This window comes from Venturia canescens, chromosome 1 (genome assembly GCF_019457755.1).
Source record: "Venturia canescens isolate UGA chromosome 1, ASM1945775v1, whole genome shotgun sequence".
NCBI lineage: Eukaryota > Metazoa > Arthropoda > Insecta > Hymenoptera > Ichneumonidae > Venturia > Venturia canescens.
Genome location: NC_057421.1, coordinates 31,256,915 through 31,277,618, shown reverse-complemented (window position 1 = coordinate 31,277,618; position 20,704 = coordinate 31,256,915). Strand labels below are relative to the sequence as shown.

Sequence of the window (20,704 nt, the reverse complement as noted above, 5' to 3'; positions counted from 1 at the left end):
CAACTTTTTCCAATCTCTGGAATGGTCTTCGATTATTATTACCATTTTTAATGTTCACAACAGCTTTTGAATCCTCCTGATTTTCAAGGGCTTCAACTCTATCTCTGCGTCGTATTTTAGGGGATTTTTTATATTTTTGAGAGTTCTCAGTGGTCGTAAGGCTGAAACGAATAGGAGAGCCAGGTTCGAAAACTACTGAAGAGCTTTTTGAGCCCGAGTCAAATGGGGTCTTTGAAGGTGTCAGCTCAGATCCTGTATTTTTGATCGAGGTATTGAGAATATTTTGATCTTGTTCACGGACAGAATATCCTGACTTGCCCTGATTATTTTCTTCACGATTCGTCGTCCCAACCAAATTCATATTATTTTCAAAACTGTGTTGCGAAATGGAGCTGTAAACTTGGGTGTATTTTTGAGAATCCCGAGCGATCGAAGGGACGAAACGACTGGGAGATTTTTTTGGAGAGTCGAGAACTTTTGAAAACTTGACAATACTTTGATCTGGCTCATGGAAAAATTTGGTAGAATGGTTCAGAATGTTCGTTTCGAGCTTCGTCATTTCACCCAATTCCAAAATGTTTTCGAGGCTGTTTTGCGAGACGAAACTATAAGCTATGCTGTTATTTTCGATGCTACTTGGGCTGCGAACTAGCTTACCTCTTTTGACTGTTCTAGGGATTTCTACAGTCTCAGATTTTTCTAGCGAAGGCACAATGCCGCTTTCTGGCTGATTGATATTAGCTCGTAGGTCCAAAGAAGGTTTTAGCCTAGTTGAGATTTGTGGAATCGTAGCTTCAGGTTTTATTTCGATTGCGATGTCTTCGTGATCGGCCAGTGCGGCACGAAATTCTGCATCGATTTTGTAACCGATTTCCGACGATTGCTTAGAACCCAACGAATGAACACCGATGTCAGAGTTCGCTTTGGAACTGACTCCAATGTCCGAGTTTGCCTTTGACGATGCCGCAATATCCGATGGCGATTTTGATATGTCGATGTCGGAAGTCAAAGACTCCTCCGAGTCGACGATCCGCTCGAGAGCCTGTGTTGATATTGCTGATGATAGTGGCCTCGCGATTGGTGGTGGTGGAGCAGCACGTTTTTTTCTCACACCTGAAATATTGCCCACGAGCGTAAGCGAAATATACTTTTACGAATTGATTTTTTTTTCATACAAAATAAAGTAAATTGTTATTCTTATAAAACAAAAGATCGTTTTCTTTCCTTTCGGATTATGATTTTTTTTTTGGTATCGGATAGAAAATGAACTCACTTGAATTTGTATCTGGGCGCAAATTAAAAGAAAAATCATACATAAATAAGATCGAAATGGTTGGACATCGAATGAGTAATTTCTGATGAAAAGCGAGGTAAATATTTAGAAGTGCGCCTTTTCCGAAAAACAGAGATACAATTTTTTTGTTCTTATCAATTAGCATTTTGAATTTAAATTGAATTGAATGGAATTGAAGCGGCTCAAACGAAATATTTAGTCCTCGACCTTTCGTTTATCCAAATGTTCATAGTTACCAATCTTGGCCATAGAATATTGCAACTCATTCCAACTTTGGACAATCTTTCAATTTTTCTGTTCGTAACTTTGATTTTTTAATTTTCCCATGTTCACGAGTTTCATTATTTTTGTTCTTTCACAATTCTCATTTTTTATGGCACACTGTTGTTAGAAAGAAAAAACCTCGTCGGGGAGATCGTACATTGAATGTTTTTAAATTCGCCTAAAATGCTAACTGCTAAGAACAAAAAAAACGGTATCTCTATTTTTCGGAAAAGGCGCACTTGAAAATATTTACCGGTTGAGGAAACGAGGATAACTCAACATACAAAATCGGACATGATAAAAGTGAGTTTTTATGCTTGTGTTTTCAATAAAATGAAACTACAAACCAGTAGAACTGATCGAAGTGCTGCTAATGCCATGACTGAGTCCGCCGGAAGCAACAGCAAGATTGCCAAGACTTTTGCTCGCTTGTGACGTTTGTGCGAGTTTTCTCGACGTTTCCAGTTTGCAAGGTGGTTTACTGCGTCTGGGTAGAGTTTCAGGCATGCGAGCATTCGATTCAGGATTGTCACTGAGAACGGAAGCTTCGTGATAGCCGGAACTGTCGCTGCTATTGCGACTGTGACTTATGACGAGTTTCTCTTTAGACTCGTCGTCGTTTTCGCCCCCGGAGATGGATGTTCGTACAGGAGGCTTAGGAGCAGGACGTCGCTTTCTCAGCGGCCTCGAAGGTGGCGCCAGTGGGCTAACGCTTCTTCCGGTTTCGTCGCTCCTTGCCGGTGAAACGCTTCGCCCTCCAAGACTGTCGATGCTCAATGAGCTTTCTTTTGATTTTCTGAATATAAAACCAAACACGCTCTGCTTCGCTTGTTGCCTCCTTCTTTCTTCTTGCCTTTGGAGCGCCATTATGTCTTGCGAACTTAACGCCGCTCCTAAGGTTCTTCCTTGCTTCGCGTACAGCGTCACTTCCTGCAGATGATAATCCTGCAGGGACAACGAAAGGTCCAGGGTTTCCTCGAGATTCGCTGAAACAAAAATATCCTTTTTAGGATAAAACTTTTCGACGTTATGAACGATGCTTTACTTTTTGTTTCATCAGTTTCTCTTTTTCATTGGGAATGCTCAGTTCCTCGGAATGTTTTACTGGAATGCTAAGGACTTCGAGTGTGATGACCAAGGTTCAAAATCTCCGTCCCCACAATTTCTTAACGTGAGTCAATTCAGTGTTGTTTCGAGAATTTAAGTCGAGAATTTTTTTCTGCAACACGAGCTTTTGTATGTTGTAAGAAACGAGCAAAAAAGATTAAGAGTCAGTTAATTCTGTTGCAAGGCAATTGAAGCTTTTGTGCACTCCTCATTTTTGGATCGATAATTTAACTTAATGGAAATCTAGGTAATCATGGAACGAAGATTTTCGTTCCACCTGTTCAGAATTGCACAAGAAATTGCAAAATGAACAGAATAAAGTTGATCAAGCTATTCAATAAATTCTTTTTTGCTTTCGAAAACTCGTCTACGTTTCTCTCGCATTCACGAATTCCGTGCATCTCTCATTCGCGTTTCTCCTCCATTTCAATCGCGAATAACTCCCCTACTGTCGGCCGACCAGAGACCCTTATACGCCATAAATAGGAAATTAATGGGGCTGAGACGCGTCCGAGTAATATGACATAAACAACGTTACGTTGTAAATCGTTTGCGCAGGGGAAGTACAGTCTCGTATTTCTTTTTGGCAGAAGCAATCAGCGCTGTTCGAGCGGTAACGCCAGCCAAATAGCGATATAAAGGCTATGAGAAGGGAGACCCGTGGAAAACTATGCGTGATGAGGCTCGCTCCGGAGTTTTGCTAAAGTTCGACGAACGTTCTTAACGCATTCAAGACGAGGTGGATTATAAATACATACAGAGTGTCCAAAGAGCCATCGAAAGTGTTGCAAACATAAAAGAACCCCAAAATTTTGAAGGAACAATCCTCAGCGACTATCACCGGCCAGAGAAAGTTATTAAGCACCCGGAAATCCTAGAGAAAAATGCCCGAGAATATTTCTGTCGAGGATTTGACAATACCTTCGTTGTATTTTCCACTAGAAGATGAGTTTTGTGACACTCCGTATACAAGGGTGTCTCATACGATGTTCACAGTACACAGAAGCAAGAAGATTTAATGACCAGACTGGTAACCAACTGGCTGAGCCAATCCCGGAGATAACGATCTTAAGAGCACCTCCATGCAACGACTAACTAACATAAATGCCTTACGCGAGCTCCGGGAGAGACCTTGCTCCACCACACTCAACATTTGTGTGTGCCACAAAAAGAATTTAAAAAATTGAATAACCTCACGGTTTGAAAGGAAAAGTAAAAAATTTAAGAAAACGCGTACACAGAAAAACGGAGTAATTTCGAGACTCTCGTTCGGGCGGCTAAAGCTTTGTTGCTCGAGTCCAACACTGCTTTTCCACTGCGGGTTCGATTTTTGTTCCAAGCTAAAGTTTTATCTCTCCCTTATCGCGAAACAATTTCAACGGATCTAATCGTAGAAAGTGTTATCCGAGCGAGACTCGTTTTCGCGTAGAAATCGTTCTTTCAATTGTTTTCTGTCGTAGCAATTATTTTTATCGTTCGAAACACTCGCGCACCGGTCAAAAACTCCGAGGAGGCTAAGCCATTAGTAAGAAACTTCTTGAGTTACGAAAATCCGAGCTATTTTCCGGGCCAGATAATTTGATATCTTGGAAGCCGTGAAAAGATAAATCCCCCTCGATTTTATCGTGTCCATCCTTCGAGCAAGACGTAGTTAGGAGGTCATTAATAGATAAAAGTATGAAAACGAATTTGCATGAAAATTTTCGAGTCATTCAATGACTCGAAGGCGCTTAAAAAAAGTTTTTCAGTATCGTCTCATGCGGGGCTTTTCATACAAAAACTCAGACTTTTCGTTCTTCTGATTTTGTTCCCACGACGAACGAATCCCTCTCCACAAGGGTTAGGGAACCGAAGAATTTGTCTGGGAAAAAAAAATCCCCGAAATTGGATTTCACCTCGTGGATATGTGCCACATCAAATATGCTTCGTTGACACATACACACGTTCGATAAACTCGCTGTGGCTTCCGAAGCCTCACGCATTTTCGCTGCTCTGCTCTTTCGTTTCGAAGTCACGAGGCCAAACCAGCACTGACAATACAAATAATGAATAAATAGAACGCGTGCAATGAGATTTATTGTTACTCTTTGCCTATGGACTTTGTTGATAAGGGCGATAAAAAAATTTGAAAAATCCTTAATTGATAAAACTTTTTTTCATCATCGCTCGTCTAACGGGCGAAATCGTGCTTATTTTTAGATCCAACTATTTCTCCAATGGAATTAATGAAAAATTCCAAAAATCAACCCAGAGAATGTTGTTCACATTGATTGTTTGTTTTTTAAAACTCATGAGTGATGTTGAATCATATTTTGTTTTTCTGAGAAGTTAGTCTGAGTTAACGATGAAAATTTGAAAATAATTGTTACAATCACGATTTATGTTGGTCGATAAGTGTGAATGAGAATGGAAGAACAAAAATTCGACCTCGTAGATAAAATCGATGGATAAGAATTACGAAGTTTCTTAATCAGCGATCCTATAAATATTGAGCGATTTTTTTTTTCAGAAGTTTATCCTCGTGTAGGTGAAAATGAAATAGTTTGAGATTTCGATTAAAATAGTTTCGACAACTCTCGGAGATTAATTAACTCAAACTACGCGATTGTTTTATTATTTTTTTTCTTTTTTGTGTGGAAAAATGGCGAGAAAATAACTCGTTATGAAATACCATTAAAAATTATGTTGGAAATGATGCACGAATGACACGATTTTATGATTTTTCTTACACACACACACACACACACACACATTAGTTCAGTCGCACAATGGAATATGTTGTATCAGTTGATTTTTTTTTTTTACTCGCGGAAGAGGAACTCACAATTCTCGTGGATCGCGACTCAACGAATGGGTTTTACAATGAGAAATATGACGAAAGTACCGTGTTCCAACCAGAGGAGCTACGAAAGATATAAAAATCGTACGAGATCACGATGTCTGCGCGGATCACGGACTGATGTTCGTACGAGAATAAATAAATTTTCGAAACTATTCACTCAACATTGGCAAAATTCCATTCTTTCCAGTAAATTTGAATTAATTACGTATTTTCTTTTATTACTATTTTTTGGATGAATTGTATGACAGAAATTTTCTTGCGAGCTGATGAAACCTTTGGATGTGCTTAAAAAAGTGTCAGAACGTGTTCTCGTTACGAATTGTCCTCATATCGCGAATCTCTTTAAACGCTCGTGATTTTATTTCTTTAATAATCATTCTGAAACGTTTAAAACTGCAGTGAGATAAACATGGAAGAGTTGTGTCAGAGCTCATGATTAGAGTTTCCTTCATCATTCAAACTGGCACGTTCGCTACAACAAATAAACGTTTCGATAATTCATGCTCGACCGAGGCCACGTACAAACGCTAAATCATGGTGTTGGAATCCCCGGCAGAATCTTCCTGAAGAATTAACCATTTTTGCCGAGCACACTCACGCTGATTGCGCACACGTACGAGTTTGGTTTTTTTTTTATACAAACATATACAAGCCTACCAACCATTTCTTTATTGACGAGAGTGTAATTCCCATATATTCAAACAAACCCATGAGCTCGTTGAGTAAGCGTCGTTCTCGTTCCTGGCTTTCCCCGACCCCGTTAGACATACCACGTGGAATACCCAAAAATATATTTTCTCGATTTTCGTATGAATAACTTTTTTCTTTCTCGGTATAAGAAGTTGAAAAAAAAACGAAGAAAATAATTATCAATTCTGAATCTTTCACGAGGAGAATGCTCCGAAATATCGTAGTTTTTTGTACTTTTATTGAAATCTTAAGGACCGGCTGAAATTTAAATATCGTGTAATAATAGCCTTCATGGGCCGACTGTCAAAATTTCAAATCGATTGACGATTTAGTTTTCGAGATATTCGCGATTAAAAATGGCTCATTTGTACGCGATGCCTACACCTAACGCGCCACTGAATAGCACTTTGTTTACATTTTTTACTTTTAAATAAATAATGGAGGACGAGCGATAAAAAGCTCAATGATATGAAGGAATTTCAGAAAAATGAAAGCACTGTCGAACATTTATTGAGATTTTCAGGGAATAGGAACAAAAAGTTGAGAAAATCAAGAAATATCAAATTTTAAGAAGTTATTGATAATTTAATCCGTCGTTTGGATGTCGCAGTCAAGTTTTTAAAACGGGTTGTTCAGAGGAGTAATTCAACGTTTTTTTTTTTCAGAATCTGTACGACAGTTAATACAGAATATTCGACATGAATCTCGCCGTGTTTTATTACACCACTTAATTAAAGATTGAACGACTTGTTTGCTGCATACCGAAAACGGCAATTTGCGTAAAATTTTGATCACTCCCGCAGGGTGAAAGGAAAAAGAAAAAAGCGCCCAATTATATTATCGGACGACAAGGAATAAAAGTGGAAAAAAAAGAATTACGGCTGGTTATCTTCCGCATTGTGAATACGAGGCGTGAATAGTACGCGAAGATGCGAAGTAAGAGAGACGGAATATTATCGACGAAGAAGGTTCATTTAAACTGGAAATTTCGCGTGTGTTTGTCTTGTTAACGGTGAATTTCTTTATGGGAGAATGACGAGACGTTTACAAGCTACAAGTATATTAGCGGACGTACGATCACTCAGCAATTCTCCTTTTATTTATAGATTTATGTCAATTACTTGGTTTTTTCTTCACTCTTAAAGTAGAGATAAGGCAAAATGACGTACATAAAATTATTGTAAAAATTTCACATAAAAATAATGCATCAGAGTAAATAATTGCAGAAACGTTTTTTTCGTTTTTCGTTGAAAACGATCATCATAAAACGCAAGCAAAAACTAATGGAAAATACTTAATTCTGAATAAAATAAGACTTTCTTGTTTGTATGTGGGGCACTCCAGGGCAAATCGACCACTTTTGAACCTGCCCCCTTTCGATTTGGCGGAAACTTTCTCATCTTGTTCTACCGTAGGAAAGAAATTTTTCAGAATTTTTTCAATTTTTTTTCCCCACACAAAAATAGTTATGATTTGGAAATAAAATGGCGTTATTTTTGTTCAAAGTGACCATAACGCTGTCGAAAATTGACTTATTGGTACGTTTTTTTTGTCTTCGAATGTACTTTGAAAAAAAAATATCAAAAGGTCATACAAATCCATCTTCAACGTTTTTTTTTAAGAATTTAGATAAAAAAGAAAATTTTGGGATGATTGCCATTTTTAATTCTTTTTTCTCCGCATAAGAAACTTTGACATTTTCTAAAAGTTCTTTAAAACGTTCAAAGTGGGATCTTATCGCTTTCCATTCTTTTTTTTCTTTTTTTTTTGACACCACTTTGAAAATCTTCTAAGATAAGTTAATAATTAAACTCATAACTATTTTTGGGTCGGGATTTTTTTTTTAATTCTGAAAAATTTCTTTGATACAGTAGAAAACGATAAAACAGTTTCCGCAAAATCGAAAGGGTTCAAAATTTGTCAATTTGGCCTGGAATGCCCCATATATTACCGCGACGTTCTGAAAATTAATCGAACTGCAAATGCATTTTAATTTTTTGAATGGACCACCATTTAGATAAAATAAAGCTCAACGCTAGAGTAAGAGAGGATCGCAGGAGAGAATAAACACGAAGAACACTGAGTGAGAAACATGAGCGTTTTAATTCATCGTTGAAGATCGGAACTCGAGAAATTGTCGTTTCGGTCGCCTTGAGGATTTGGTAACCGGTCCTTGAACCTGGAATTGTGTGACGCTTGGTCGTCTTTGAAGACTCTTATTCTCTCTCACTCGCTCTTTTTCTTTTTTCCGTCCTGTCTCGGTCATTCTTTTCTTCATGTTCATTGCCGCGAAATTACATTGAAGTAATCTTTTTCTCACCAGTCTCGTATGAACCAATTTTTGTTGGCTACATTTTAACACAATGTGCAAAATTCTATAAAATGGAGGGAAAAAAAACACTGAGCTTCGAAACAAGAGGAACTTTCGTTACAGAACTGTACAATTTAAGGATTTCGTGTATGGAACATTTCAAACGTTGTCTTAGAAAATCATTGGGACTGGGCATAGAGAAGTATCGAAATGGATCAATAATTTATTAAATTTATTATAAAATATTTAAGTAACACAATAATAAAAGTAAATTTCACCTATAACAATGGAAATACTATTTTTCCGTGTGATTTTTTTTCTAATTTTTATTTGTTTCCATCTAATTGGAATTATAAGAAGAAAAATGTCTCCTCGTCTACGTTGCTAGTAATGAGTAAGGTAAGAATAATTATCATTTGTAACACTAGTAGAGATTTATTGCTATAATTTACGGATAAAATTTTTAGAGGCTCATAAAAGATGAATTACAGTACTCAGAAAGGTGGGATAAAAATTAGGAGAAAATTGCATTGAATTTCCAGTAGCAGTTGCATCGTTAAAACTGAAATCATTAATATTTTTCTCTCATAGGAGTGCATTAGAAAAAATGTGATCATGTAAGTTGCTATGAATACATAAAAGAATAATTATAATTTTTATTCCCAAGATTATTTAAGAACTGGAGTCGAATTTGGAAAGTTCATGCTTCTTTTAACGGGTTATAACTCTAATTACCAAATTTGAGAAGATCCATAAAAAACTAATGAAATTATTCACGAAGATGGTCTACGAGTGAGGAGGAAATTGCATGGGAATTTTTACGCTAATCGTAAATTACAAATTCAGCCGAAGTTGCTTAGTCGACTCCTGTAAAGAGGGCATACACACCGAGGTGTAAATTCGTTTGCGAAATTCTCGTTTCTCCTTCCTTCTGCGAGCGTGATTTCCCGGAATCTTTTCATGGAGTTTGCCAACATTTTTTTCAAATCCAATCAAAGTGTAATTTAAAATTGAATCTCGCGGAGGAACGCGTTCGATTTCTCGTGTGGTTTGGAATCTTCCGAAACTCATTTCAAGATTTATTGACTCGAGTGACTTTTAGTTTTTTTTCTCTCTCACTTTTTTTTAATCTAGTTGACGAAACGCTGAATTTCTGTTCCGCGGCAATAATTACCGTTCATTTTCCTCGTATAGTCGAACATTACCAATAAAGTCTCGTGGAATTTCCGTTGCTTTCGTTTCGAGCGAGATCCTCTATTAAATAGCCTCTCTAATTAGTACTTGAGGTTTTTCACCGTGTGTGTCGCAATCGACACACAGCTCGAGTTACTTGAAATTGTGGCAAGTTACGAACCTAATGCATCAACAAAAAAATAAAAAAATTCTAAGTGACGAAGAAAGAGAGAGAGAGAGAGACAGAGAAAATAAAAGCTGAAGAAGCTAAATATTAAGAGGAAGGGGAAATTTAACAAGAAACGTTCAAACACTCAAAGGGGTGTTTATATATATTTGATCGAACGGAAAAATCAATTTCCTTCTCACCTGGATGACGTAACTCGTATTTGTTCTTGTCAAGATTCTTTTCTCGACACACTTCCTCTAGAATCTTGCCGAGGTTCATTTTTGGGCTGACCCTCGAGACGTACAGTTGATTTCTCGGCAGTAGTACCTTGGGAAAAAGAAGGAATAAAGTTCATGAAAAAAACGTCAATGGCGTACGAAGTGAGATGACTTTGAAAGCCATTTTTACAATCTGCATTCATTCCGAATGGTTTTTTGTATTGTTTGAGGTTATGATCGCTTGAGAAAAATCTTGAGAAAAATGTGTCTTCTCCAATCTTCTAAGCCAAGAACGTTGAGTGAAAATACTTGAAAAACAGATATTTTGGATTTATCAATCAATTCGAATTTCAACAGCACTGCTTTTCAGATTCACATTATTATATGAAAATTTCGGCTGTGCTCTTTTTCAGAATTATTTTTGATGGCGAGTAAGAACAAGGAAATCGATGTGAGTTGGAGCAGAAGTCGTTAAACCAGGTCGTGGAAGTCTGAAAAGTATTCTGAAGCTAATTTTTTCAGTACAACATTTTTCGAACATGAGTATTAGTGAAATTTATTCCCCATTTGATAGTCCTCAGTGAATCATTTAAATCTCAATACTCATTTTTTCATTGTCGTTCGTTCACTAGCTGCGAAGTGAGCTGTGCATGATATAAAAGTTGAAGGAACAATAGAATAATTTACAACTTAATTGACAGGAAGAGTGAAGGAGGGATGACTTTTGAAAAAATTCGAACGTTTTCTACTGGGTCTCGAAAAAGGATGATCTTTCGTAGAGAATGAGGGAAGGGCTTCCATCTGGTATGTATAATAATAATAACTTTACCTGCAACCTGAAGGTCGTTTCGAAAGGTTGATTAGCCTGTTTAACTTTCTTCGGTACGAAGGTTCCCTGCTTCGGTAGTAACTTTACCTGAAACGAGAAGTACAGAAATTAAGTAAAAGAACAATATGAGACAATGAAGAAAGCCAAAACGATTGTTAATGAAAGAAATTTGAGTGAAAGAATGACAAAAAGAATGATGAAGAATCAAAGTGCAGAGATTATTGGATTTAAAAATAGAAAAGAAGGATTTTATAGCGTTTCGTCGAATCGAGACGTGGAATTGCCCACAGTTGCCACCTCCTTGCCTTTGAGAATTTCTCACACGAAATTGTACAAAAAAAAAGGAAAAAAAAAGAGGGAAGTCAGTTAAATGGGAATGGAAAAATCGAGTAGGCCTGCTGGGCCTTCCCGTGAATCCACGAGTTTTGCTTTCTTCCCTCTTTTTTTTCTCACTCATAACGCGAGTCTCCACAGTCATAAAAATACCTGAAGAGCATCCAGCGCTCCAATCGGAGTGTTCGGTTGATGAGGTAGAACGAGACCTCGCTCACCGATCGCTTGTAGTGTGTAACTCGAGGCCGACAATTTGTGGGCCGTTGCGATTTGCACGAGAAGATCCATCATCGGAGTACTACGAGAACCAACACATTCGAATTAATCATCTTTATCCCCCACATCCGCTTTCTTTTTTTGTGTCGCTACACCACTCAAATTGCATTGGAAATATCGAAGCTGCTGAGAATCCTCGAGAATTGCAATGAACGAAAGAAAAATTTTCATTTACGCATGAATCAATGAATTTTTTCGTTTGCAAAATAATAAGAAAATGTGACAAATAAAAGATCCACAAAAAAGGCAAATAAACACTTTTCAAATGCATACCGAATGCTAGTCAAATAAGTGCTACATTTTCAAAACGCTTTTAGAACAAATTTAACGTACCGATTAAACGTATTGTTGGTGGATTTGCATTACAGCATATCTTATTAACATGTAAAAATATAAAAAATGATAGTTTTGAAAAACCATCAACTAATAAATTCTAATTCCACAGTGACACGTTTCACAGGTATTTTTCAAAGAATTATCTGTATTTTTTACCCGATTTTATTGCACCACGTCTCATTTTGTTCTTTAACTGATCCTCTACGAATTCGCCACGTAGATTTAAAAAAAAATTCATTCCTTCAGGAATTATTAATGAAAAAGTGTTTTCGCTTAATGAACGATTAGCTGCAACAGTGAAACGATTAAGTTAAAAAAAACTAAATGAGACGTGGTGCAATAAAATCGGTCAAAAAATGCAGATAATTTTTCGAAAAATACCCGTGAAAATGTGTCATCGTGGAAATTTGCATTTATCAGTTGATGGTTTTCCAAAACTATCATTTTTTATATTTTTACATGTTAATAAGATATGCTGTAATGCAAATCCACTAACAATACGTTTAATCGGTGCGTTAAACTTGGTCTAAAAACGTTTTGAAAATTTAGCACTCATTTGACTAGCATGCAGTACAGCAGTTACCTTAATACAAAATCAAATTCTCAATATTCAACAAAAAATGTGTTGAAACGAAAACTTTTACAGGAAAAATTTTACTTTACAATTGTTTTTCGATGTTATATCAACAAAAAAAATATAACGCAATTTAATATCGAAGTAACTTAATTAAATAAATTCGCTGTGCAAGTGGATTGCAAAGCAGCGGATTCCTGGACTCTTTATACAGTACACCACGCACCGGCGATTGGGAAACCACGTGCGTTGAGTCGATTAGCCGAGATAAAAAATTCAACGAAAACGTTCAAGAGTCCAGGAATATACCTAAACGATCAAATTAGCTTATGTGGGTGGAAAGTATGCGTGGCACATGCCGCAGGTACGTATCATAATATGGCGCGGTTATATTACAGATAAAATGGCCACTTTGCTATTCCAACGTTTATCAAAACTTCAAAATAATTTTGTCAAATTTTCAAATAATTGTTGTCCTCCTTACCACTTCCAAGATATTTCGATTGAACTGGCATTTCGGTGAAAGTTTGCAAAAATATTCCATTTCCGGGTTAAGTTTATTCAATTTAATTGCAACTTTTTTTCGGAATAACGAATTTTTTAAGTACACAAGATACGGGGAGCAGAGAGTCGCTCTAATTCGGGGTTTCTAAGAATGTTTTGCGTATCAAGTTTTCAACGAAAGATCCTAAAATGAATCATCAACAATAGCAAACATTGGAATGTCGGAAAATTTTGAAGGTTTTACGATTTCTTAAGAACGTCGATTCGCTTATTGTATTGAAACGACCAGTCTCGCGTGTGCATACATTCTAGGTGTGTGTATTCATATCAGATTTATTTTCTGCACGTAAAACTGCAGTCGGGAGTTCGGAGGAACGAACGTGATAATTGCTGGACCGCCCCGGTGGTCAGCACAGCGCTTTCGATTACGTAAAACCACTCCGAGGAGGCAGGAGCCTCGAGATCTGAAATTCTTTAAAGTTTACAGAGGAGGTTCGACGAAGTCAAAAAATACAATGCATCAAAGGCTGCAAATGAAATTCACCGGTTTATTTTATCTATTTGATTTTATCGTCAAGTTCGTTTCCCTCGGAAAACCAAACTCAGTGGAATTACGAACGGAAACAATTTTAGCAAAATAGCCCACTTTACGATTGAAAATCGCTCAATTTTACAATCAAATGTTTCAAAACAATCGAATATTTTCTCGTAAATAAACGGTCGTTTGTTCGAAGAGCCCAAGTTTTTGTCATTTCTCAATAAAATATTTGCAGCATTAATTCGCACGAAATGAACTTTCCAGGCAGGCAGTGCGCAGGATTTTTTACTTACCTTCGTGGCACGGTGACCCTTTGCGTATGAACATTGTGATCCCTGGGTAGCTGCACCAGAAGTTCCATACTTCCGGCGAGCATGTCCGCTGGCGTATCTTCCGTTACTGTGAGAACCATAGCGCCGGAGCTTCGCTCCTCCCGGCTTCTAAAATCATAAAAAAAACGAGAACTTTTAGTATGCAATTCCGTCGATGTGAAGCTCGTTTTTTCTTCAACGTCAATGCGTTTCAAATTTCCCATAGAAATCACTTGGTGTCAAAAAACGTAGGAAGAAATGAAAAATCGGATATTCAACCGTTTCGAAAATCATTGGGGTTCCCAAATGAACTATTTTTGCTATGAATCTTTGCATTTTTCTGGAATCCAGTAGGAATTGAAATTTTTCAAATATCAGAGATGACTGGTAAAAAGGGCACGTGACACTGATCACGAAACGGTGTCAATGCTACGACCAATCGGTAAACAATAATTGTCGCTTTGTACAGTCACACACACGACGACCGGATGTGACGGATAAATTTTATAATAAGCAAGTCTGATTTCCTGGCACGATTGTCCCTCGACATTGAAACGTGTCGCGACCTTTTCATGCAGAATTAACGACATGACATAGTTTGACGATTTTTCGCGTTGAATCGGATGCAAAGAAAGAGGAAAACCTCGGGCGTTGGGAGCCGCAGTAAAATTTTTTCTTTTATCATTCCCAAATTTTCGTCTCAATCAACGCATAAAAATGGATTTATTTTTATCATTATTTTCCAAAATTCATGGAACAATTTGTTAAAAAATCATTTGACAATTTTTTTTAATTGAATGATCAATGAAGAATTGCTTTTCGACGTTGTGGTTGCGAATTCGTAATTGCGAAGCTGAATTCAATGTTTTATGATCATAATCAACGAGTACACGAAACTCGTGCCAGTTTGAATGACCAATTTAGCGATTCCGGTGGAGCGATAGAGCTGAATCAAATGAAAGGTATTAAATCGAGATTTATGAGATCTCTGGATTAACGAGATTGATCTAAGACTCGAATGATAAGTTGCTTCGTGAATAAATTGGGAAAAGGTGTTGGAGTCCGCGTGATCATGCACCTCATGCAACTATAATTATACTTTATCGAAGTGTTAACAAGTATTAAATTCTGTGCAAGAACAACACTCGATTTTATTATCAATAAAAAGTTTTTTATTTTCCGAGCGAACTCGTGTTTGATTGGGCGTGCGGTAAATCGACAGAAAAATCGAGAGCTCGGAATAAAAGTTTTCGCTTACGGATTAACGATTTATATATCATTTTGTTAATTCAGTTAAAGGTTTCCTTATCACAACACGCAGTCTACGGGAATTCGATATACAATTATTTTCGTAGCATCAAAATATGACGTTGGAGTAACCCAAACATCGTCACAAAAACCTTCATTTTGTTAATCCAAGTATGAGACTAAATATTTTAGTAAAATCGAATATTTTTCAAGGCTTTCAACCAAATTTTTTCTCAGTGTCATAGTTCCAGGGAGTTTTGGAATTTCGATGAAACAAAACAATCGAATCAATCGTGAAAATAAAAAAAAAAAAAACATGATAAGAACATTGAAGCAACTGATAACAAGCTGCCAGCAAAGCCGTCAAAAGTTTAACGTTACCGTGGACTCGACCAGGAAAAAATGTATCATCGCCATAAAGTATGTTAATTTCAACGCCGAGTTCGTCTGTGCAATGAGAGCTCGTTCAATGGAACCGAGCATCAAGAATTCTATTTGCGTATAATTGACTGGACGAGTGTGAGGAAATAGTCAAAGTAAAAGTAGCGAGAGCACAGATGAGAGATTATATTTGCAACATACATCAGATATGTTGAAGAGACAGCCGGAAGTGCGCTTCGTTAATAATGGAAACTCGAAGGAGAAAAAAAAAACGATTTTTTACACGAGCTGTACCGAGACGTGAAAAAAATTAAAAATTTCGAGTGCAACAGTTTCGGCTGGAAAAAAATTGGCATTTCTTCGATTTTTCAATATCGTACAGTAAACCGAGAGAATAAATGATTCGATGGATCTCACAGTTATGTAAATGTGGGCTACGAAAAATGTGAGCATACATTTTCTGTAATGCAAACGAAAAAATTAACTGTTCTATAATTATTAGTTACAACGACAATGTTTGATACAACCCCGCCCATTTAATCATGACTTTTTCAACGGGCTATTTACTTCTTAGTCCTTCAACCCATGTTTAAAGTCCGCATCATGACGCTCAAGTTTGCAACGTTCGAGTCTAACGAAATAAAGGGGGAAAAAAAACAATTTTTAATTCTCAAATTTTGTACCTTCACTAATTTGCAATTTGTAGTTTTTCATCCTGAACAAATGATTCGTGAAATGAAAATTTGGAGAATCATAATTTCTTCGTTCATTCTGTTGGACTCCAATGCCATTAAAAATCGTTTGTAAAGTGGAATAAAAAGCAACAGTTTTTAACGAGAAACCGGAGAAATAAAAAAAGAGAAAAATTCAAGTTTTGCGTTGAATACGGAACGGAAATCGGATCGGGTGGGCAAGCGGGTAGAAATACAGAGACAAAAAATATCGAGTGAATTCATTCGCGTGTAAAACAGGACTGAATTTAACGAGAAGGAAAACCGAGCGTGACTGTCGGATTTGCGAGGCACGAGTAATCTTTCGTTGGGGCTTTCTTGAATTTCTTACGAGTTAACTCTTTAATCTGATATTCAAACTTTAAAATTATACACAAATTGAAAAAAAGGTCCATGATGAAACAAACCCAACAAGAGTTAGCCATTCGGAAAGAAATTATCATTCAGAATTGAACTGTGGTATTCCGATGAAAGTTATTTTTTCAATTACGATTACGGGGATCGACATAATATTTAAAATTAACGGGAAAGAAACGAAACCGTGAATTTTTTCTGAATTTCAAATTATTTTTACAAAGTTCGTATGCTTGAGAAATCTTGATAAAATTCTCAACAATTTTCGAACTTTTCACCATCTGAGTTTGGTCTTCAATACCTGTTTGTAAACTCAGACTGCTCCTGAAAGAATTCCAGTTCTGTCTCGATGATTTGTCACGAGTGCTTCGGTTCTCAAGGAAGATTATAATCAAGGTACGTTACACCGTAACTCGATATAGCTACGCACTGTTAAGAATATTTTCAAACAATATTCTCGAGTCTTAATACGTATCGGTTGTTTCCTATAATTCAATCTTGCGAGAGGACACTCAATATGCGCGTCCATACAAAAGAGATTAATTACCCTCGATATGCAAAACTCTTGGAACGAGTCACCTCTGGATGATAAAAAAAAAAGGTTGAACAAAACAACCGAACGTCCGAGGCTTAATGACAGTAACGTAGAATTCTTCGCTGTAATTAACAAATTATCGTTCAATCACAATAATGATATTTAAACGATATTATAAAAATAGAAAAACTTGGTTTTTTTTTTGTTAAATGGTTCATTCTTTGAATTGAATATTAACACTATCGATTGGTGTTGGCAGTGAAGATACGCACACTGTCTTTGACTAGTTCGAATATGTACAGAGAAATATAGACATAAAAGAGAAAAAAAGAAACAAATGAAATGAAGAAGTTTGTTTACTCGGAGACAGTTTTTCTCTGACGAACGGTAAAGAAGGACGTAAAATTTGCGTCATCGGGATATTTAATCAGTTTATCTAATAACGATATTTTGTGTTATAATCACGTCTCCACCCTAAAAATTGTACTTAAGCTGTCAAAGATCGACAAGGATTCTTGACGTGATGAAGTTTGCATCTGCGTGTGATCGAACGAACCAGTGATGAAGCTGATGTTAACGGATCACGTTTTTTCATTAACTTGAACTAGATTTAATGAAGATTTTTTCAGATAATTTAATAAAACTTGTCCTTTCTTTATAATTTACATTTCTATTGGAGCAATTTTATTGTATTTGCGTGTGATAAACTCTATTCTCTATTTAATTGCTCGCTCGTGTTTTTCCCTAATTCAATGAATCTCGCAATGAAATTCCTCCTCAAAACCATCATATCGATAACCTCAATTCTATGGTTATATCTCATCAATGAATTCTCAAATTCTCAAACTGGAGCAATACACGGTAAATCATCGTTTCACACGAGTCTCATAAAAAGTGTCTTCTCGTGGGAGTTTCATCTTGCTCCGGATCAATTATCATAATTTTTCCAACTTAATCACTGAGTCCTAATCAAACTCTTATTGCCTTTCAGAAATCGTAAATTTCCTTGAACAAAAAAGGGTTCATTCAAAAAAATGGTGACGAAATATTTCCTCTGAACACATGATTCAATGAACCGAGATCCTGATTGCGAACTACCATCGTTTCGTTTTCATTCAGAAGTGAATTGGAGTTTTTTCAAATGTTGACTATAGTTATCAAGATGATAAAGTTTAGGTAAATTCGTATAAGTCAAACATATTTCCCTGTCGATAAATCATCTTGTAATTCCATTAGAAGTCACTGTTTTAATTTTGAAGTTTCTAGACACATTGATGGTATATTAAAAAAAAAAAAAAAATCGTTAGAAAATAAAACAGACCCAGTTATTAATAAAAAAAAGACTTGACTCGTTAAGCAAACCATTATAACGAAGATATGAAGGAGGGTTTAGAACAAAAATGTGAAAGGTGCATAAAGAAGATTCGTTCTGACCTCTATGGATAACTATAATTCAGAAAATAATCGTTTCCACGATAATTAAAAGAAGAAACAACGATAGTCATTATGCATAGCATTGAATAATAAAAAACTGTCGCTGTACCATTTACTTATCGTGCTTCTGGCCTATTTCTAAACATTGTGAGTTTTCATCGATCGTTAACTCTCGGTCATAAATCAGTGAGAAGTCGAGACCCTTAAAAGTTCCTCCTGCGAAGAGTCGCGAGAGGTTTACGACTCGCGAATTTTAATGAAAACGTCAGTAAATGGAGAATGCAACATAGGCGTTTCATTTCTTTCACGTTTGATTTTTTTTTCAAAAAAGGGAAAACTCTTTATCAACACGAAGATGAAATCCGTTTTAAAATATGAATCCTCGTTGAGGAAACGATAATAAGTCAAAGTAATTAATTAGCAAATTTATCCTGAAAAATCATCTCCCAAGTTTTCAAAAGCCTGATCAAAGTACTCGAAGAGAAGATAAAGGATTTAAAAGTCATCGAGCGATAGTATACGCAGCGCCAAGTGTCCAAAAATCAAACTAAAATCCCTTTCTACCGGATTTCCTCTCGAATATAACGATTCGACGAATATACAAAGTATCAAAAAATGTAATTCAATTAGCCGACTCCGGCTGTGATCCGTTTTCGGACAGCAGATTTTTCTCACCAACGTAATGAATAAATAAAAATACAGAGCAGTTAGCGTACGCCATGACACCTTTTACGCCGGGTACAGAGATTATTTTATCACAAATTGCACACACATTTGCCACAACCGAAGATACCAGAGCCGGATTCACACCACTTCACTGCTCATCACGAAATTTATTTGTCGCCATTTCAATAAAAATTCACGGAGAAATCCGGTGGAATACGCACGCGAGGCGTCTGACATGTGACAGCGACCGGATTTACTCCATATAGATATACTTTTCTGTGGGAGGCGCCATCGTCGATTTTGAGTTGGTCACGCGAGCTCAATGAATGAATTTAAAATTTGGTATAAGACTGCATGATATTTCCAGTTGGTATACGAATAAGAGTCGAGCGACACCTCTCTCTATCAATGGTACTTGTATAACTTGTCAATAACGTACAGAGCGGAGAGGTTGCATCCTCTGTGTCGAGATAAATGAATCTTCGTATGTCACGATTTACAGGCGTGTCTAAAACGTATCCTCGTATCTGTACAGAAACATACACGTGTATTTTCGAGGCAAAGTCTACACGCGAAGGTATGAATGAAAGTACGTAACGTGTCGAGATCACTTTACGCTTCGTGTTTCAGTAGGATCTATACCGAGGAACAGCAGAAGCAGGAGCAGCATCGGAGCCCAGAAGCGTACAAAAAAAAGTAACCAATCTCATCACGTTTCGTAAGAGCGACCTCGATCGCGCCTGAGTCGCTCAAGAATTTCTTCAATGAACAATCTTGAATATATAATAATATGTATATACGAATCTTCACGAATTTTCAGTAAAAATTCATCCTTTCAAGTGCATATTTTAATGCATTCGTATCCTCGTTAATATTTCTTCTCACTTTTTAATAACTTCGTCTATTATTATCGTCGGTTGGTGAGCAGAAATAAACCAGTGAATGGAGCAGCACGCAATATGCAAGATAATTCAATCCGATCAAAGTTTCATTGAAACCGAATCTGCTGCAAGAAAAATGCAATAATTTATTTTCATTATTAACGTTTGACTTGAAAATTGTTTTAGTACGTTTTATGCATTCGCGTCACGCGCATGAAATACAATTCGATTGAATGAGTTTCTAATGAATATTCTTCACACCTGTGAACCTGGGACCGTTACATTGACACACAATTTCGAGAGCTCGAGGTACGAACGGCAATTGAACCTTTCATTGATCCTGCACAAACTTTTCGGGCTTTTTACTAACCCTTCCAATCGCTCTCTCCCCACTTTGCCCCAATTTCTCTATTTTTCGTGTTCCTGCGAAATCCCTGGCTGCCATTTTCGTCGCACTCCTCGGTCAAATTTCTTTTAAGGTCCCGGGAAACTGTAAAAAAGCCAGTCGATACACGTGACTGAGTTCTTTTGAATTTCGGTTGATTCATCACTATCAGAATCTGGGAAACTGCCTTCGCTCGATGATTAATGAGCCAGGTGTGGTACACGGCTAAGCGGTCACCCAACCGAGCACTGGCTCCTCCTCGACTAGGGGGATCGCCGGAGCAACACGCGGACCACGCATTCGTCGTTATCGGTCTGTGG

The 20,704-nt window shown here is 36.9% G+C and overlaps 1 protein-coding gene across 7 annotated transcripts in view; it reads right to left on the bottom strand.

Moving 5' to 3' along the window:
• The window catches only part of LOC122418650 (cordon-bleu protein-like 1), a 113,493-nt gene that overhangs the window by 8,542 nt on the left and 84,247 nt on the right, over nt 1–20,704 (bottom strand). For 5 of the 7 annotated variants that reach the window (XM_043432908.1, XM_043432915.1, XM_043432910.1 and 2 more), the window contains 6 exons: nt 13,752–13,898; nt 11,384–11,528; nt 10,898–10,984; nt 10,051–10,177; nt 1,906–2,544; nt 658–1,113 (listed from right to left, as the gene is read on the bottom strand). In XM_043432908.1, the coding sequence (XP_043288843.1) occupies nt 658–1,113; nt 1,906–2,544; nt 10,051–10,177; nt 10,898–10,984; nt 11,384–11,528; nt 13,752–13,898 (1,601 nt within the window). Of the gene's footprint in view, nt 1–657; nt 1,114–1,905; nt 2,545–9,682; nt 9,859–10,050; nt 10,178–10,897; nt 10,985–11,383; nt 11,529–13,751; nt 13,899–20,369; nt 20,699–20,704 lie in introns of those variants that run through there. The other 2 variants (XM_043432911.1, XM_043432914.1) reach the window with 2 other exon arrangements.